General features: G+C 41.4%; 1 protein-coding gene across 2 annotated transcripts in view; it reads right to left on the bottom strand.

Annotated features, from left to right (window-relative positions):
* Window positions 1–20,765, bottom strand: part of LOC129869518 (ciliary neurotrophic factor receptor subunit alpha-like) — a 574,739-nt gene that overhangs the window by 7,642 nt on the left and 546,332 nt on the right. For both annotated transcript variants that reach the window (XM_055944002.1, XM_055943994.1), the window contains 2 exons: window positions 12,486–12,675; window positions 999–1,131 (listed from right to left, as the gene is read on the bottom strand). In XM_055944002.1, coding sequence (XP_055799977.1) covers window positions 999–1,131; window positions 12,486–12,675 — 323 coding nt within the window. The remainder of the gene's footprint in view (window positions 1–998; window positions 1,132–12,485; window positions 12,676–20,765) is intronic.

Genomic DNA, 20,765 nt, shown 5'->3' with positions numbered 1-20,765 from the left:
CAACTAATAGAGGCCCTCCACTATATTATCTCCTCCATACTATCTCCTCTATATTATCTTCAATATACTCTCTCCTATCTCATCTCTCCTCTCTTTTCTCTCTTCGATATACCCTCTCCACTATATTTTCTCCTCTACATTCTATACTATTTCCTCTATATTCTATACTATCTCCTCTCTCCTCTTTACTATCTCCTCTCTCATCTCTCCACTTTACTATCTCCTCTCTCCTCTTTACTCTCTACTCTATACTATCTCCTCTCTCCTCTTCACTCTCTCCCTTCTCCTCTTTGCTATCTCCTCTTTACTATCTCCTATCTCCACTTACTATCCCCTCTCTCCTCTCTACTCTTTACTATCTCCTCTCTCCTCTTTACTCTCTCATCTATACTATGTCCTATCTACTCTTTACGATCTCCTCTTTCATCTCTTCTCTCTCTTCTCTCCTAACCTGGTGCTGTATCTCCTCTCTTCTCTCTAATCTCTCCTCTCTGCTCTCTTCTCTTTCTTTTCCTGGTGCTATTTATCTTCTGTGCTCTCTCCTCTCCTCTCCTCTCCTCTCCTCTCCTCTCCTCTCTCCTCCTTCTTCTCTCTCCCTACTTTCCTATTTCCTCTCTCTTCTCTTCTCTGCCCTCTCTCCTCTTTCCTATCTTCTCTCCTAACCAGGTGCTATCTCTCCTCTCTCCTATCGCCTCTCTCCTCTCTCCTCTATACTTTCTCCTCTCTCCTCTCTGCTCTCTCCTGTCTCCTCTCTTCTGTCTCCTCTCCTCTCTCTTCTCTTTTCCCTGTTGCTATCTCTCCTCTCTCTCTTCTCTCTCCTCTGTTCTCTCCTCCATCCTCTCATCTCTCCTGTTGCTATCGCTCCTCTCTCTACTCTCTTCTCTCTCCTCCTCTTCTGTTTGGTTCACAGTAATCTCGTTTCACCACATGAGGACCACTATTAGAGCCCCTAGCAGCAGACACCAGTGTAGTGTATATTAGTCAGGTTGTATACTCACCACATGAGGGCCCCTAGCAGCAGACAGCAGGAGAACCAGAGGAGGGGTGAGAGGAGAGTTGAGGAAGCATCATCAACTGGGACGCCCGCCCGATGGGGCTCTGCTGAGGGAGGGGCTGGGGAAGGTGTAGTGTCTGGAAAACAGCCAATAAGACACAGCAAGTTAGAGACACAGCCAATAAAAAGAGCAGAGATCACACAGGTCCAATCAGAGGACGGTAGAAGGCTGCCAGAACATGTCAGAACACTTAGGTGTTGAAGCAATGGCAGTCCATCACGTGATTGTGTTATAGCCCCTCGTCTAAGAGAACGCTGTAGGCTGTTTGAGAATCCTAACCTGTCTACGTGTTGTTAGAAGTAGAGGGAAATGGTTACAGTACTATAACATCTCGGTACAGCCTGTAGGCTTTCTGGTGCTCATAGGAATTCCCTTTCTTTTTTTCTGGCTGACTTCTCACGAGTCACAACACACCTGTCAACATGTCACTAGCAGGACGGATGAACGTTCACGAGTTCATATCATCATAAACGGAGACTGAATGAATTGTAATCTGCAAGAACAATCAATAACTACATACAGTATCTACATACAGGGTCAGTATCTATATACAGGGTCAGTAGCTATATACAGGGTCAGTTCCAGGGTCAGTATCTATATACAGGGTCAGTATCTATATACAGGGTCAGTAGCTATATACAGGGTCAGTATCTATGTACAGGGTCAGTATCTACATACAGGGTCAGTATCTATATACAGGGTCAGTAGCTATATACAGGGTCAGTATCTATATACAGGGTCAGTATCTATATACAGGGTCAGTAGCTATATACAGGGTCAGTATCTATATACAGGGTCAGTATCTATATACAGGGTCAGTATATATATACAGGGTCAGTATCTACATACAGGGTCAGTATCTATATACAGGGTCAGTAGCTATATAAAGGGTCAGTATCTATATACAGGGTCAGTATCTATATACAGGGTCAGTATCTACATACAGGGTCAGTATCTATATACAGGGTCAGTAGCTATATACAGGGTCAGTATCTATATACAGGGTCAGTATCTATATACAGGGTCAGTAGCTATATACAGGGTCAGTATCTATATACAGGGTCAGTATCTATATACAGGGTCAGTATCTATATACAGGGTCAGTATCTATATACAGGGTCAGTAGCTATATACAGGGTCAGTAGCTATATACAGGGTCAGTATCTATATACAGGGTCAGTATCTATATACAGGGTCAGTATCTATATACAGGGTCAGTATCTATATACAGGGTCAGTAGCTATATACAGGGTCAGTACCTATATACAGGGTCAGTATCTATATACAGGGTCAGTATATATATACAGGGTCAGTATATATATACAGGGTCAGTATCGACATACAGGGTCAGTAGCTATATACAGGGTCAGTATCTATATACAGGGTCAGTTCCAGGGTCAGTATCTATATACAGGGTCAGTATCTATATACAGGGTCAGTATCTATATACAGGGTCAGTATGTATATACAGGGTCAGTGTCTATATACAGGGTCAGTATATATATACAGGGTCAGTATCGACATAGAGGGTCAGTAGCTATATACAGGGTCAGTTCCAGGGTCAGTATCTATATACAGGGTCAGTAGCTATATACAGGGTCAGTATCTATATACAGGGTCAGTATCTACATACAGGGTCAGTATCTATATACAGGGTCAGTTCCAGGGTCAGTAGCTATATACAGGGTCAGTATCTATATACAGGGTCAGATCTAGGGTCAGTATCTATATACAGGGTCAGTATCTATATACAGGGTCAGTAGCTATATACAGGGTCAGTAGCTATATACAGGGTCAGTATCTATATACAGGGTCAGTATCTATATACAGGGTCAGTATCTATATACAGGGTCAGTATCTATATACAGGGTCAGTAGCGATATACAGGGTCAGTAGCTATATACAGGGTCAGTAGCTATATACAGGGTCAGTAGCTATATACAGGGTCAGTAGCTATATACAGGGTCAGTATCTATATACAGGGTCAGTTCCAGGGTCAGTAGCTATATACAGGGTCAGTAGCTATATACAGGGTCAGGAGCTATATACAGGGTCAGTTCCAGGGTCAGTATCTATATACAGGGTCAGTAGCTATATACAGGGTCAGTATATATATACAGGGTCAGTATCGACATACAGGGTCAGTAGCTATATACAGGGTCAGTGTCTATATACAAGGTCAGTATCTATATACAGGGTCAGTATCTATATACAGGGTCAGTTCCAGGGTCAGAATCTATATACAGGGTCAGTATATATATACAGGGTCAGTATCGGCATACAGGGTCAGTAGCTATATACAGTGTCAGTGTCTATATACAGGGTCAGTTCCAGGGTCAGTATCTATATACAGGGTCAGTATCTATATACAGGGTCAGTGTCTATATACAGGGTCAGTTCCAGGGTCAGTATCTATATACAGCGTCAGTATCTATATACAGGGTCAGTTCCAGGGTCAGTATCTATATACAGGGTCAGTATCTATATACAGGGTCAGTATCTATATACAGGGTCAGTGTCTATATACAGGGTCAGTTCCAGGGTCAGTATCTATATACAGGGTCAGTATCTATATACAGGGTCAGTTCCAGGGTCAGTATCTATATACAGGGTCAGTATCTATATACAGGGTCAGTTCCAGGGTCAGTATCTATATACAGGGTCAGTATCTATATACAGGGTCAGTATCTATATACAGGGTCAGTATCTATATACAGGGTCAGTATCTATATACAGGGTCAGTATCTATACACAGGGTCAGTAACTATATACAGGGTCAGTATCTATATACAGGGTCAGTTCCAGGGTCAGTATCTATATACAGGGTCAGTAGCTATATACAGGGACAGTAGCTATATACAGGGTCAGTATCTATATACAGGGTCAGTAGCTATATACAGGGTCAGTAGCTATATACAGGGTCAGTATCTATATACAGGGTCAGTTCCAGGGTCAGTATCTATATACAGGGTCAGTATCTATATACAGGGTCAGTATATATATACAGGGTCAGTATCGACATACAGGGTCAGTAGCTATATACAGGGTCAGTTCCAGGGTCAGTATCTATATACAGGGTCAGTATCTATATACAGGGTCAGTAGCTATATACAGGGTCAGTATATATATACAGGGTCAGTATCGACATACAGGGTCAGTAGCTATATACAGGGTCAGTGTCTATATACAAGGTCAGTATCTATATACAGGGTCAGTATCTATATACAGGGTCAGTTCCAGGATCAGTATCTATATACAGGGTCAGTATATATATACAGGGTCAGTATCGGCATACAGGGTCAGTAGCTATATACAGTGTCAGTGTCTATATACAGGGTCAGTTCCAGGGTCAGTATCTATATACAGGGTCAGTATCTATATACAGGGTCAGTGTCTATAGACAGGGTCAGTTCCAGGGTCAGTATCTATATACAGGGTCAGTATCTATATACAGGGTCAGTATCTATATACAGGGTCAGTATCTATATACAGGGTCAGTATCTATATAAAGGGTCAGTATCTATATACAGGGTCAGTATCTATATACAGGGTCAGTTCCAGGGTCAGTATCTATATACAGGGTCAGTATCTATATACAGGGTCAGTATCTATATACAGGGTCAGTTCCAGGGTCAGTATCTATATACAGGGTCAGTATCTATATACAGGGTCAGTATCTATATACAGGGTCAGTAGCTATATACAGGGTCAGTTCCAGGGTCAGTATCTATATACAGGGTCAGTATCTATATACAGGGTCAGTATCTATATTCAGGGTCAGTATCTATATACAGGGTCAGTATCTATATACAGGGTCAGTAGCTATATACAGGGTCAGTATCTATATACAGGGTCAGTATCTATGTACAGGGTCAGTATCTATATACAGGGTCAGTAGCTATATACAGGGTCAGTATCTATATACAGGGTCAGTATCTATATACAGGGTCAGTAGCTATATACAGGGTCAGTTCCAGGGTCAGTATCTATATACAGGGTCAGTATCTATATACAGGGTCAGTATCTATATACAGGGTCAGTAGCTATATACAGGGTCAGTTCCAGGGTCAGTATCTATATACAGGGTCAGTATCTATATACAGGGTCAGTATCTATATACAGGGTCAGTATCTATATACAGGGTCAGTATCGACATACAGGGTCAGTAGCTATATACAGGGTCAGTTCCAGGGTCAGTATCTATATACAGGGTCAGTATCTATAAACAGGGTCAGTATCTATATACAGGGTCAGTATCTATATACAGGGTCAGTATCTATATACAGGGTCAGTATCTATATACAGGGTCAGTAGCTATATACAGGGACAGTAGCTATATACAGGGTCAGTTCCAGGGTCAGTATCTATATACAGGGTCAGTATCTATATACAGGGTCAGTAGCTATATACAGGGTCAGTATCTATATACAGGGTCAGTAGCTATATACAGGGTCAGTAGCTATATACAGGGTCAGTAGCTATATACAGGGTCAGTATCTATATACAGGGTCAGTAGCTATATACAGGGTCAGTAGCTATATACAGGGTCAGTAGCTATATACAGGGTCAGTAGCTATATACAGGGTCAGTAGCTATATACAGCGTCAGTATCTATATACAGGGTCAGTATCTATATACAGGGTCAGCATCTATATACAGGGTCAGTTCCAGGGTCAGTATCTATATACAGGGTCAGTGTCTATATACAGGGTCAGTATCTATATACAGGGTCAGTATCTATATACAGGGTCATTATCTATATACAGGGTCAGTATCTATATACAGGGTCAGTATCTATATACAGGGTCAGTATCTATATACAGGGCCAGTATCTATATACAGGGTCAGTATCTATATACAGGGTCAGTATCTATATACAGGGTCAGTTCCAGGGTCAGTATCTATATACAGGGTCAGTATCTATATACAGGGTCAGTTCCAGGGTCAGTATCTATATACAGGGTCAGTAGCTATATACAGGGTCAGTATCTATATACAGGGTCAGTTCCAGGGTCAGTATCTATATACAGGGTCAGTATCTATATACAGGGTCAGTATCTATATACAGGGTCAGTAGCTATATACAGGGTCAGTATCTATATACAGGGTCAGTAGCTATATACAGGGTCAGTAGCTATATACAGGGTCAGTATCTATATACAGGGTCAGTATCTATATACAGGGTCAGTAGTTATATACAGGGTCAGTTCCAGGGTCAGTAGCTATATACAGGGTCAGTATCTATATACAGGGTCAGTATCTATATACAGGGTCAGTAGCTATATACAGGGTCAGTTCCAGGGTCAGTAGCTATATACAGGGTCAGTATCTATATACAGGGTCAATATCTATATACAGGGTCAGTATCTATATACAGGGTCAGTATCTATATACAGGGTCAGTATCTATATACAGGGTCAGTTCCAGGGTCAGTATCTATATACAGGGTCAGTATCTATATACAGGGTCAGTTCCAGGGTCAGTATCTATATACAGGGTCAGTATCTATATACAGGGTCAGTATCTATATACAGGGTCAGTTCCAGGGTCAGTATCTATATACAGGGTCAGTATCTATATACAGGGTCAGTATCTATATACAGGGTCAGTATCTATATACAGGGTCAGTATCTATATACAGGGTCAGTAGCTATATACAGGGTCAGTAGCTATATACAGGGTCAGTATCTATATACAGGGTCAGTTCCAGGGTCAGTATCTATATACAGGGTCAGTATCTATATACAGGGTCAGTATCTATATACAGGGTCAGTATCTATATACAGGGTCAGTATCTATATACAGGGTCAGTATCTATATACAGGGTCAGTAGCTATATACAGGGTCAGTATCTATATACAGGGTCAGTATATATATACAGGGTCAGTAGCTATATACAGGGTCAGTATCTATATACAGGGTCAGTATCTATATACAGGGTCAGTAGCTATATACAGGGTCAGTTCCAGGGTCAGTATCTATATACAGGGTCAGTACCATATTAACAATGTACAGGGATACTGGAGTGATGGAGGTAGATATGTATAGCGGGAAGGTGACTAGGCATCAGGATATATGATAAACAGAGTAGCAGCAGCATAAATTAGGATTGTATGCACGTTTTGTAGAGACAGTATGAATGTGTTTGCATGTTGTTTTGGAGTGTCAGTGTGTGTGTAGAGTCCTGTGAGTGTGTGTGTAGAGTCCTGTGAGTGTGTGTAGAGTCCTGTGAGTGTGTGTAGAGTCCTGTGAGTGTGTGTAGAGTCCTGTGAGTGTGTGTGTAGAGTCCTGTGAGTGTGCATAGAGACAGTGCACACATTTAAATGCAGTATAAGGGTAAACTCAGATTGTCTGTGTAGCCAAACTGTTAGCTATTTAGATGTCTTATGGCTTAGGAATAGAAGATCGTTCAGTAGCCATTTTGTTAGCTAGTTAGCAGTCGTGTGGCTTGGGGATACAAATTAGTCCTGTAGTAATTGTGTTAGCTAGATAGCAGTCTTAAGTCTTGGGGATAGAAATGAGTCCTGTCATATTTGTGTTAGCTAGATAGCAGTCTCTTATGGCTTGGGGATATAAGATGTTCAGGAGTTTATTGGGGTCACATTGATGCACCGGTAGCACTTGCTGTGCGGAAGCAGAGAGAACAGTCCATGGCTTGGGTGTCTGGAGACTTAACGATTTTCCGGTTGACGGTATAGGGACATGGTGGAGTCGCAATTCAACGGCTCAGACACGAGACGTATGTGGCAGGGTCTACAGACAATCACGGACTACGAAAAGAAAACCAGCCACGTCACGGACATCGACCTCACTATTCCAGACAAACTAAACACCTTCTTTGCCTGCTTTGGGTGTAATACAGTGCCACCGTCGCAGCCCACCCTATGACGGTGCCACGTTGAAAGTCACTGAGCTCTTCAGTATGGGCCATTCTACTGCCAATGTTTGTCTATGGAGATGGCATGGCTGCGTCCTCGATTTTATACAACTGTCACCAACGGGTGTGGCTGAAATAGCCAAATCCATTAATTTGAAGGCATGTGCACATACTTTTTGGCCATGTTGTGTAAACTGTTGGTCTTTCAGATGGTATTTTGGGCCAATGGTCATTTAGTAAACATGTATTCATTAATCTTTCTCATTTATCTAATACATATGTTTATTCATTCACAACTAAGATGTTGCCGGGCCCAGCACAGGCAGTGTGGTACCCTGGTCTTCAAATCAAATCAAATTGTACTGTTCACATGCGCCGAATACAACAGGTGTAGACTTTACTGTGAATGCCTAGTTAAAAGCCCCTTCCCAATAGTGCAGAGATAAAATGTAAGGAAATAGTAACACAATATAATAACAACAATGAGGTAATGAAGGCATATTAGTAATGAGCGAATGTGTAAGGGTACCAGGTAATTACATGGTTACATACAGGGAGTACCAGGTAATAACATGGTTATATACAGGGAGTACCAGGTAATTACATGGTTACATACAGGGAGTACCAGGTAATAACATGGCTACATACAGGGAGTACCAGGTAATTACATGGTTATATACAGGGAGTACCAGGTAATAACATGGCTATATAGGTTATATACAGGGACTACCAGGTAATAACATGGCTACATACAGGGAGTACCAGGTAATAACATGGCTACATACAGGGAGTACCAGGTAATAACATGGCTATATACATGGAGTACCAGGTAATACCATGCCTATATACAGGGAGTACCAGGTAATAACATGGCTATATACAGGGGGTACCAGGTAATAACATGGTTATATACAGGGAGTACCAGGTAATAACATGGCTATATACAGGAAGTACCAGGTAATAACATGGCTATATACAGGGAGTACCAGGTAATAACATGGCTATATACAGGAAGTACCAGGTAATAACATGGTTATATACAGGGAGTACCAGGTACTAATATAGATTCCTGCTGTGGTAGAGTATAGTATATAAGGAAACAGAGTCTTAGTGAAGATAGAGCTATTCTTATAATGAAATAATCACTCTCTTTTCTACAGACTGAACAGTATAGAATGCATTTTGAAGCACATGCCATAATACTCAACATACAGTAGCAGTCTAAGTTTAGGACACACCTGCTCTTTGAAGTACTATTTTACACTTTGTAGAATAACAGTGAAGACATCAACACTATGAAATAACACTTCTGGAATCATATAGTAACCAAAAAAATGTTTGTCAAATCAAATTATATTTTTGATTTTTCAATGTTGCCACCCTTTGCCTTGATGACAGCTTTGCACACTCTTGGCATTCTCTCAACCAGCTTCACTTGGAATGCTTTTCCAACAGACTTGAAGGTGTTCCCTTATGTGCTGAGCGCTTGTTGGATTATTTCCCTTCACTCTGCAGTCTAACTCATCCCAGACCATCTCCATTGGTTGATTGTGGATGCCAGGTCATCTGATGCAGCACTCCCATGACTCTCCTTCTTGGTTAAATAGCCCTTCCACAGCCTGAAGGTGTGTTTGGTCATTGTTTTGCTGAAAAACAAATTATATTCCCACTAAGCACAAACCAGATGGGACGGCGTATTGATGCAGAATACTTAGGTAGCCATGCTGGTTATGTGTGCCTTGAATCCTAAGTAAATCCCTGACAGTGTCACCAGCAAAGCACCCCCACACCATAACGCCTCCTCCTCCATGCTTCACGGTGGGAACCACACATGCGGAGATCATCCATTCCCCTACTCTGCGTCTCACAAAGACACACTGGTTGGAACCAACACATCTCAAATTTGGACTCAATTCGACCATGAAGGCCTTATTCATGCATTCTCCTCTGAAAAGTTGCCGTTGAGAATTGTCTGTTACTTGAACTCTGTGAAGCATTTATTTGGGCTGCAATTTCTGAGGCTGGTAACTCTAACGAACTTATCCTCTGCAGCAGGGGTAACACTGGGTCTTCCTTTCCTGTGGCGGTCCTCATGAGAGCCAGTTTCATCATAGTGCTTGATGGTTTTTGCAGCTGCACTTGAAGAAACTGTCAAAGTTCTTGAAATGTTCCGTATTGACTGACCTTCATGTCTTATAGTAATGATGGACTGTCGTTTCTCTTTGCTAATTTGAACTGTTCTATAATATGGACTTGGTCTTTTACCAAATAGGGATATCTTCTGCATACCACCCCTACCTTGTCACAACACAACTGATTGGCTCAAACGCATTAAGAAGGAAAGAAATTCCACAAATTAAGTTCTCCGCTGCCAATGACTGGAGCGAATTGCAAAAATCACTGAAGCTGGAGTCTTATATCTCCCTCTCTAACTTTAAGCATCAGCTGTCAGAGCAGCTTACCGATCATTGCACCTGTACACAGCCCATCTGTAAATAGCCCACCCAACTACCTCATCCCAATATTGTTATTCATTTTTTATATTTTTCACCCCAGTATCTCTACTTGCACACTTGCACATCATCTATCACTCGAGTGTTTAATTGCTAAATTGTAATTACTTCGCCACTATGGCCTATTTATTGCCTTTACCTCCTTACTTCATTTGCACACATTGTACATACATTTTTCTATTGTGTTATTGACTGTACGTTTGTTTATCCCATGTGTAACTCTGTGTTGTTGTTTGTGTCAAACTGAATTGCTTTATCTTGGCCAGGTCGCAGTTGTAAATAATAACTTGGTGAGAAAGGTGAAAAAAAAAAAAAAAAAAGAAATTAAATGAAATTATCTCAAATATAAAATATATTTTGAGTTGTTTAACACTTTTTTGGTTACTACATGATACTATGTGTTCTTTCATAGTTTTGATGTCTTCACTATTATTCTATAATGTAGAAAATAGTAAACATAAAGAAAAAAGCTGGATTGAGTAGGTGTGTCCAAACCTTTGACTGGTGTTGTATATGTGAACAGTGTGTGTTTGTGTGTGCCTGTGCGTGTGTGTAAGGAAGTAGTTGCAGTACATCGGATGTCCAGCAGGGAGCAGTAGAGAACTGAGATGGATTTCCATTCCTACAGTATATCAAAATATCATTAGAATCAACCCAGTAGCCCCCTTTTTTCCCAATTTTCGCCTAAATGACATACCCAAATCTAACTGCCTGTAGCTCAGGCCCTGAAGCAAGGATATGCATATTCATGGTACCATTTGAAAGGAAACACTTTGAAGTTTGTGGAAATGTATATTGAATGTAGGAGAATATATCACAATAGATCTTGTAGAAGACAATACAAAGAAAAAACCAACCAGTGTTTTCTTACCAACATCTTTGAAATGGAAGAGAAAGGTCACTTTTATAGCCATCACTCTGGTTGTAATTCCGATAGTGTCCACAAGATGGCAGCAGTGTATGCGCATAATTTAACCATAAAATAACCAAGGTACATTTGGGCAAATCGTGAAAAAGACAGTCGCATTCCTATTTCATTTTTCTTCAAGAATATCGTCAAATCTGTGTACTTGGACTTTGATTTAGCTTTCCAAGTATTAGTAGCCATACTATAAGTTCAACATTTGCAAAACAAACAGTTTTCATAACTCCATAATTCTGAATAGCCTTATCATTTTTGTCAAAAAATGAAAAGCCATGCGGTTGTACAAAGTACCGACATTTTACAACATATACACGGTTTCCAGGTACTCCCGTAAAGCCCAGCTCATTGGCTATCTAGCTATCTTTGTTTGACCCCGATTGGTGCTCATTTGACAAAGATAAAGTTGTTCAAGTGATGGCCGCCCGCGACATCGGCGTGCCATGAAGGTGTCGCTCTCTAACCAAATATGGTGTCCTATAGGATATACTACACCCCTAATGATATAGTGAAGTCTGGTTACGTTCTAGGATCTCTGAGGAATACATACAAACGTGATTTGACTGGTTGAAACAACCTTGAGGGTTACATTTTCACAGATTCCTTTCTTTGCAAATTGAACAAGTGGAAATACAAAATTGATCGTGCGTGCTATATGGACCTTTTTGGGATATGAAAAATGATTTTATCTAACAAAATGACATAGGGAGTTGAGGTAGAGAATAGGGAGTTTCTGGGACCCTTTGGATGACAAATCAGAGCAAGATTTCAGAATATAAATCCACATTTCATCTTCAGAGGTGAATTAATGAAACCTATCGCGTTGGAAAAAGTGTTTTGTTGTTAGGAGCTCACCTCAAACAATAGCACAGCATTTTTTCGCAGTAATAGCTACTGTAAATTGGACAGTGCAGCTGATATAAGACACTTTGGAATGGAGTCTGCACCTGTTTCTCTCCGTACCTGTCTCTCTCTGCACCTGTCTCTCTCTGCACCTGTTTCTGTCTGTACCTGTCGCTGTCCCTATGGGTCCTGGTCAAATGTCCTGCACTTAGGGTTAGCGTTAGGGTAGAGGTAGGGTTAGGGGTCAGGGGTTAGGGTTAGCGTTGACTAGGTACCGAGGAGGGGCTCCTGCTCAGTGGTGGAGGTGATCTGTTTGGGTTCGTCCATCCAGGGGGTGGCGTGCACCGCGACGCTCCAGTCACTCCAGGTGCCGATCTCCATGTCCTTCGCCGCCACCTGGATAATGTACTCCTTCCCTGCGTACGCATCCGTTATGGTGTGGGCCGTGCTGTCTGACAACTCCACCTGAAACACACCAATCAGAGAGAAGCACCATTCGTTATGGTGTGGGCCGTACTGTCTGACATCTCCACCTGAAACACACCAATCAGAGAGAAGCACCATCCGTTATGGTGTGGGCCGTACTGTCTGACATCACCACCTGAAACACACCAATCAGAGAGAAGCACCATCCGTTATGGTGTGGGCCGTACTGTCTGACATCACCACCTGAAACACACCAATCAGAGAGAAGCACCATCCGTTATGGTGTGGGCCGTACTGTCTGACATCACCACCTGAAACACACCAATCAGAGAGGGAGGACATTCTCGAACCAATCAGATATCAGAAAGGGAAGAGGTAGAGACACAGGATGGTGATAACTGCATAACTAACCACTAAAAATGTCTCCATCTTGTATGTTTATGTTACTGAATACAGTGCAAGGACACTCAACAGCAGAATCAAAATGGAGGCCCTTTAGTAAAAGCAAAATCCAGTCAACACTGTCTGTGATAACCCTTTTTAAAAGCTCCTATAACACTGAGAGAAAGCTCCTATAACACTGAGAGAAAGCTCCTATAACACTGAGAGAAAGCTCCTATAACACTGAGAGAAAGCTCCTATAACACTGAGAGAAAGCTCCTATAACAATGAGAGAAAGCTCCTATAACACTGAGAGAAAGCTCCTATAACACTGAGAGAAAGCTCCTATAACACTGAGAGAAAGCTCCTATAACACTGAGAGAAAGCTCCTGTAACACTGAGAGAAAGCTCCTATAACACTGAGAGAAAGCTCCTATAACACTGAGAGAAAGCTCCTATAACAATGAGAGAAAGCTCCTATAACAATGAGAGAAAGCTCCTATAACACTGAGAGAAAGCTCCTATAACACTGAGAGAAAGCTCCTATAAGACTGAGAGAAAGCTCCTATAACACTGAGAGAAAGCTCCTATAACACTGAGAGAAAGCTCCTATAACACTGAGAGAAAGCTCCTATAACAATGAGAGAAAGCTCCTATAACAATGAGAGAAAGCTCCTATAACACTGAGAGAAAGCTCCTATAACACTGAGAGAAAGCTCCTATAAGACTGGGAGAAAGCTCCTATAACACTGAGAGAAAGCTCATATTACACTGAGAGAACGCTCCTATAACAATGAGAGAAAGCTCCAATAACAATGAGAGAAAGCTTATGATACACAAAGAGAAAGCTCCTATTACACTGAGAATAAGATCCTATAAGACTGAGAGAAATCTCCTATAACACTGAGAATAAGATCCTATAAGACTGAGAGAAAGCTCCTATAACACTGAGAGAAAGCTCCCATTACTTTGATAAAGCTCCTATAACACTGAGAGAAAGCTCCTGTTACTTTGATAAAGCTCCTATAACACTGAGAGAAAGCTCCTACTGCACTGAGAAGAACAATGACTGAAACCCATTCCACCGGTCTGTGTTAGAAGACTGAGGTCTGACACTCAGCCTGCGGTTTTCAAACTCTTCTGAGAACAACAAGGTTTTACATCCATGTGTCCTCTCAGAGATACCCCCCAACACCCCCTGTGTCCTCTCGGAGAGACCCCCCAACACCCCCTGTGTCCTTTCAGAGATACCCCCCAACACCCTCTGTGTCCTCTCAGAGATACCCCCCAACACTCCCTGTGTCCTTTCAGAGATACCCCCCAACACCCTCTGTGTCCTCTCAGAGATATCCCCCAACACCCCCTGTGTCCTCTCAGAGATATCCCCCAACACCCCCTGTGTCCTTTCAGAGATACCCCCCAACACCCTCTGTGTCCTCTCAGAGATACCCCCCAACACCCCCTGTGTCCTCTCAGAGATAACCCCCAACACCCCCTGTGTCCTCTCAGAGATACCCCCCAACACCCCCTATGTCCTCTCAGAGATATCCCCCAACACCCCCTATGTCCTCTCAGAGATATACCCCAACACCCCCTGTGTCCTCTCAGAGATATCCCCCAACACCCTCTGTGTCCTCTCAGAGATATCCCCCAACACCCTCTGTGTCCTCTCAGAGATATCCCCCAACACCCTCTGTGTCCTCTCAGAGATACCCCCCAACACCCCCTGTGTCCTCTCAGAGATACCCCCCAACACCCCCTGTGTCCTCTCAGAGATATCCCCCAACACCCTCTGTGTCCTCTCAGAGATATCCCCCAACACCCCCTATGTCCTCTCAGAGATATCCCCCAACACCCCCTGTGTCCTCTCAGAGATATCCCCCAACACCCTCTGTGTCCTCTCAGAGATATCCCCCAACACCCTCTGTGTCCTCTCAGAGATATCCCCCAACACCCACTGTGTCCTCTCAGAGATACCCCCCAACACCCCCTGTGTCCTCTCAGAGATACCCCCCAACACCCCCTGTGTCCTCTCAGAGATATCCCCCAACACCCTCTGTGTCCTCTCAGAGATACCCCCCAACACCCCCTGTGTCCTCTCAGAGATATCCCCCAACACCCTCTGTGTCCTCTCAGAGATATCCCCCAACACCCCCTGTGTCCTCTCAGAGATATCCCCCAACACCCTCTGTGTCCTCTCAGAGATACCCCCCAACACCCCCTGTGTCCTCTCAGAGATACCCCTCAACACTTAATGAATAATGATCAAATACAGCTTTGTTTGGCTCCTACATTTACATTTTAATGGAACTGTCTTCTTCGTAATTGGTCATGAGTGTCGCTCACACCCCCTGAGACTGGCAGTCTTCCCTGCCACCTATACACACGTCTCTGAGACTGGCAGTCTTCCCTGCCACCTATACACACGTCCCCTGAGACTGGCAGTCTTCCCTGCCACCTATACACACGTCCCCTGAGACTGGCAGTCTTCCCTGCCACCTATACACACATCCGCTGAGACTGGCAGTCTTCCCTGCCACCTATACACACGTCCCCTGAGACTGGCAGTCTTCCCTGCCACCTATTCACACGTCCCCTGAGACTGGCAGTCTTCCCTGCCACCTATACACACGTCCCCTGAGACTGGCAGTCTTCCCTGCCACCTATACACACGTCCCCTGAGACTGGCAGTCTTCCCTGCCACCTATACACACGTCCCCTGAGACTGGCAGTCTTCCCTGCCACCTATACACACATCCGCTGAGACTGGCAGTCTTCCCTGCCACCTATACACACGTCTCTGAGAGAAGGCTTTCATTTCAATTCAACCATGCCTGCATCCCAAAAGCCTTTACAGTATTGTACACTACTTCTAACCACAGCCCGTTTCATATCCACCATATCTATCACCCTATATTCTAACCATAGAGACAATACCATATATAACACAAAATCATTATAACCATAGAGACAATACTATACTGTACCTTCATTATAACCATATATACAATACATTGAATAACTCCATTACAACCAGAGACAATACTATATATAATTCCTTATATAAACATAGAGACAATACCAGTATATATAACTGCCTATACTCTACCTAAACTACCAATACTCTACCTAAAGTACCTATACTCTACATATACTACCAATACGCTACCTAAACTACCAATACTTTACCTAAACTACCAATACTCTACCTATACTACCAATACTCTACCTAAACTACCAATACTCTACCTATACTACCAATACTCTACCTAAACTACCTATACTCTACCTAAACTACCAATACTCTACCTAAACTGCCTATACTCTACCTAAACTACCAATACTCTACCTATACTACCAATACTCTACCTAAACTACCAATACTCTACCTGAACTACCAATACTCTACCTATACTACCAATACTCTACCTAAACTACCTATACTCTACCTATACTACCAATACTCTACCTAAACTACAAATACTCTACCTAAACTACCTAAACTACCAATACTCTACCTAAACTACCTATACTCTACCTAAACTACCAATACTCTACCTAAACTACCTATACTCTACCTAAACTACCTATACTCTACCTATACTACCAATACTCTACCTAAACTACAAATACTCTACCTAAACTACCTAAACTACCAATACTCTACCTAAACTACCTATACTCTACCTAAACTACCAATACTCTACCTAAACTACCTATACTCTACCTAAACTACCAATACTCTACCTAAACTACCAATACTCTACCTAAACTACCTATACTCTAACTAAACTACCTATACTCTACCTAAACTACCAATACTCTAACTAAACTACCTATACTCTACCTAAACTACCTAAACTCTAACTAACTACCAATACTCAACCTAAACTACCTATACTCTACCTAATTATATAAACTACCTATACTCTACCTTAACTACCTATACTCTACCTAAACTACCAATACTCTACCTAAACTACCTAAACTCTAAATAACTACCAATACTCAATCTAAACTACCAATAGTCTACATAAACTACCAATACTCTACCTAAACTCTACCTATACCACCAATACTCTACCTAAACTAACTATACTCTACCTACACTACATATACTCTACCTAAACTAACTTTACCCTACCTACACTAACTATACTCTACCTAAACAACCTATACTCTACCTACACTAACTATACTCTACCTAAACTAACTATACTCTACCTATACTACCTATACTCTACCTAACTACCTATACTCTACCTAATTATATAAACTACCTATACTCTAACTAAACTCTACCTAACTACCTATACTCTAACTAAACTCTACCTAACTACCTATACTCTACCTAAACTACCTATACTCTACCTAAACTACCTATACTCTACCTAACTACCTATACTCTACCTAACTACCTAAACTCTACCTAACTACCTATACTCTACCTAACTACCTATACTCTACCTATACCCTACCTTAACTAACTATACTCTACCTAAATTATATAAACTACCTATACTCTACCTAAACTACCTATACTCTACCTACACTACCTATACTCTACCTAAACTACCTGTACTCTACCTAAACTACCTATACTCTACCTAAACTACCTATACTCTACCTAAATTATATAAACTACCTATACTCTACCTAACTACCTATACTCTACCTAAATTATATAAACTACCTATACTTTACCTAAACTACCTATACTCTACCTAAATTATATAAACTACCTATACTCTACCTAAACTACCTATACTCTACCTAAATTATATAAACTACCTATACTCTACCTAACTACCTAAACTACCTATACTCTACCTAAATTATATAAACAACCTATACTCTACCTAACTACCTAAACTACCTATACTCTACCTAAACTCTACCTACACTACCTATACTCTACCTAACTACCTATACTCTACCTACACTACCAATACTCTACCTAACTACCTATACTCTACCTAAACTACCTAAACTACCTAAACTACCTATACTCTACCTACACTACCTATACTCTACCTTAACTACCTATACTCTAACTAACTACCTATACTCTATCTAACTACCAATACTCTACCTAAACTACCTATACTCTACCTAACTACCTATACTCTAACTAACTACCTATACTCTAACTAACTACCTATACTCTATCTAACTACCAATACTCTACCTAAACTACCTATACTCTACCTACACTACCTATACTCTACCTTAACTACCTATACTCTAACTAACTACCTATACTCTATCTAACTACCAATACTCTACCTAAACTACCTATACTCTACCTAACTACCTATACTCTACCTAACTACCAATACTCTACCTAAACTACCTATACTCTAACTAACTACCTATACTCTACCTTAACTACCTATACTCTAACTAACTACCTATACTCTACCTAACTACCAATACTCTACCTAAACTACCAATACTCTACCTAAACTACCTATACTCTACCTAACTACCAATACTCTACTTAACTACCTATACTCTAACTAACTACCAATACTCTACCTAAACTACCTATACTCTACCTACACTACCAATACTCTACCTAACTACCTATACTCTACCTAAACTACCTAAACTACCTAAACTACCTATACTCTACCTACACTACCTATACTCTACCTTAACTACCAATACTCTACCTACACTACCTATACTCTACCTAAACTACCTAAACTACCTAAACTACCTATACTCTACCTAACTACCTATACTCTACCTTAACTACCTATACTCTAACTAACTACCTATACTCTACCTAACTACCTAAACTCTACCTAAATTACCTAAACTCTAACTAACTACCTATACTCTACCTAACTACCTATACTCTACCTATACTCTACCTAACTACCTATACTCTACCTATACTCTACCTAAACTACCTATACTCTACCTACACTACCAATACTCTACTTAACTACCTATACTCTAACTAACTACCAATACTCTAACTAACTACCAATACTCTACCTAAACTACCTATACTCTACCTACACTACCAATACTCTACCTAACTACCTATACTCTACCTAAACTACCTAAACTACCTATACTCTACCTACACTACCTATACTCTACCTTAACTACCTATACTCTAACTAACTACCTATACTCTAACTAACTACCTATACTCTAACTAACTACCTATACTCTACCTTAACTACCTATACTCTAACTAACTACCTATACTCTACCTAACTACCTAAACTCTACCTAAACTACCTAAACTCTAACTAACTACCTATACTCTACCTAACTACCTAAACTCTACCTAAACTACCTAAACTCTAACTAACTACCTATACTCTACCTAAACTACCTATACTCTACCTAAACTACCTATACTCTACCTTAACTAACTATACTCTACCTAACTACCTATACTCTACCTAAACTACCTATACTCTACCTAAACTACCTATACTCTACCTAACTACCTATACTCTACCTAAACTACCAATACTCTACCTAAACTACCTATACTCTACCTTAACTACCTATACTCTACCTAAACTACCTACACTCTACCTTAACTACCTATACTCTACCTTAACCAGCTATACTCTACCTAAACTACCTGTACTCTACCTAAACTACCTGTACTCTACCTAAACTACCTGTACTCTACCTAACTACCTATACTCTACCTACACTACCTATACTCTACCTTAACCAGCTATACTCTACCTAAACTACCTGTACTCTACCTAAACTACCTGTACTCTACCTAACTACCTATACTCTACCTACACTACCTGTACTCTACCTAACTACCTATACTCTACCTAACTACCTATACTCTACCTTAACCAGCAATACTCTACCTAAACTACCTATACTCTACCTAACTACCTATACGCTACCTAACTACCTGTACTCTACCTAAATTATATAAACTTCCCTCAAAGCCAGGACAATGGGTTCGATTCCTGGGGCCACCCATATGTAAAATGCGTGACTGATGACTCTAAGTCGCTTTGGATAAAATCCTCTGCTAAAATCGCATATAAAAAGTCTACAGCCCCTGTGAAGACAGACAAAGAAGTGGCTATTATATTTAATGTAATAATGTCTGTCCAAACACAGCTAGAGATTCAAGACAGAGCAGCATTAAACTAAGACAGACAGATAAGTGGCTATTATGTTTAATGTAATAATGTCTGTATAATAATCAAATGCCTATTCAAACTCTGTGCTCGAGATTCAACACAGACCAGCAGCAGATCAGGATACTTCCAATACATGGGCCGAGTACAGGGCCATGGAAAGCAGAAGTGCACTATGAAGGGACCATGGTTCCATTTAGGCCTATGAACAGCTGAACACCTGAACACCTGAACAGCTGAACACCTGACCACCTGAACAGCTGAACACCTGAACCCCTGAACAGCTGAACACCTGACCACCTGAACAGCTGAACCGCTGAACACCTGAACCCCTGAACAGCTGAACACCTGAACACCTGAACGCCTGAACCGCTGAACACCTGAACCCCTGAACACCTGAACAGCTGAACCCCTGAACCCCTGAACAGCTGAACCCCTGAACAGCTGAACACCTGAACACCTGAACGCCTGAACCGCTGAACACCTGAACCCCTGAACACCTGAACACCTGAACACCTGAACACCTGAACAGCTGAACACCTGAACGCCTGAACCGCTGAACACCTGAACACCTGAACAGCTGAACCCCTGAACCCCTGAACCCCT

Source organism: Salvelinus fontinalis, chromosome 2 (assembly GCF_029448725.1).
Source record: "Salvelinus fontinalis isolate EN_2023a chromosome 2, ASM2944872v1, whole genome shotgun sequence".
NCBI lineage: Eukaryota > Metazoa > Chordata > Actinopteri > Salmoniformes > Salmonidae > Salvelinus > Salvelinus fontinalis.
Note: the sequence above shows the minus strand (reverse complement) of the source record. Positions and strands in the feature narration are given on the sequence as shown.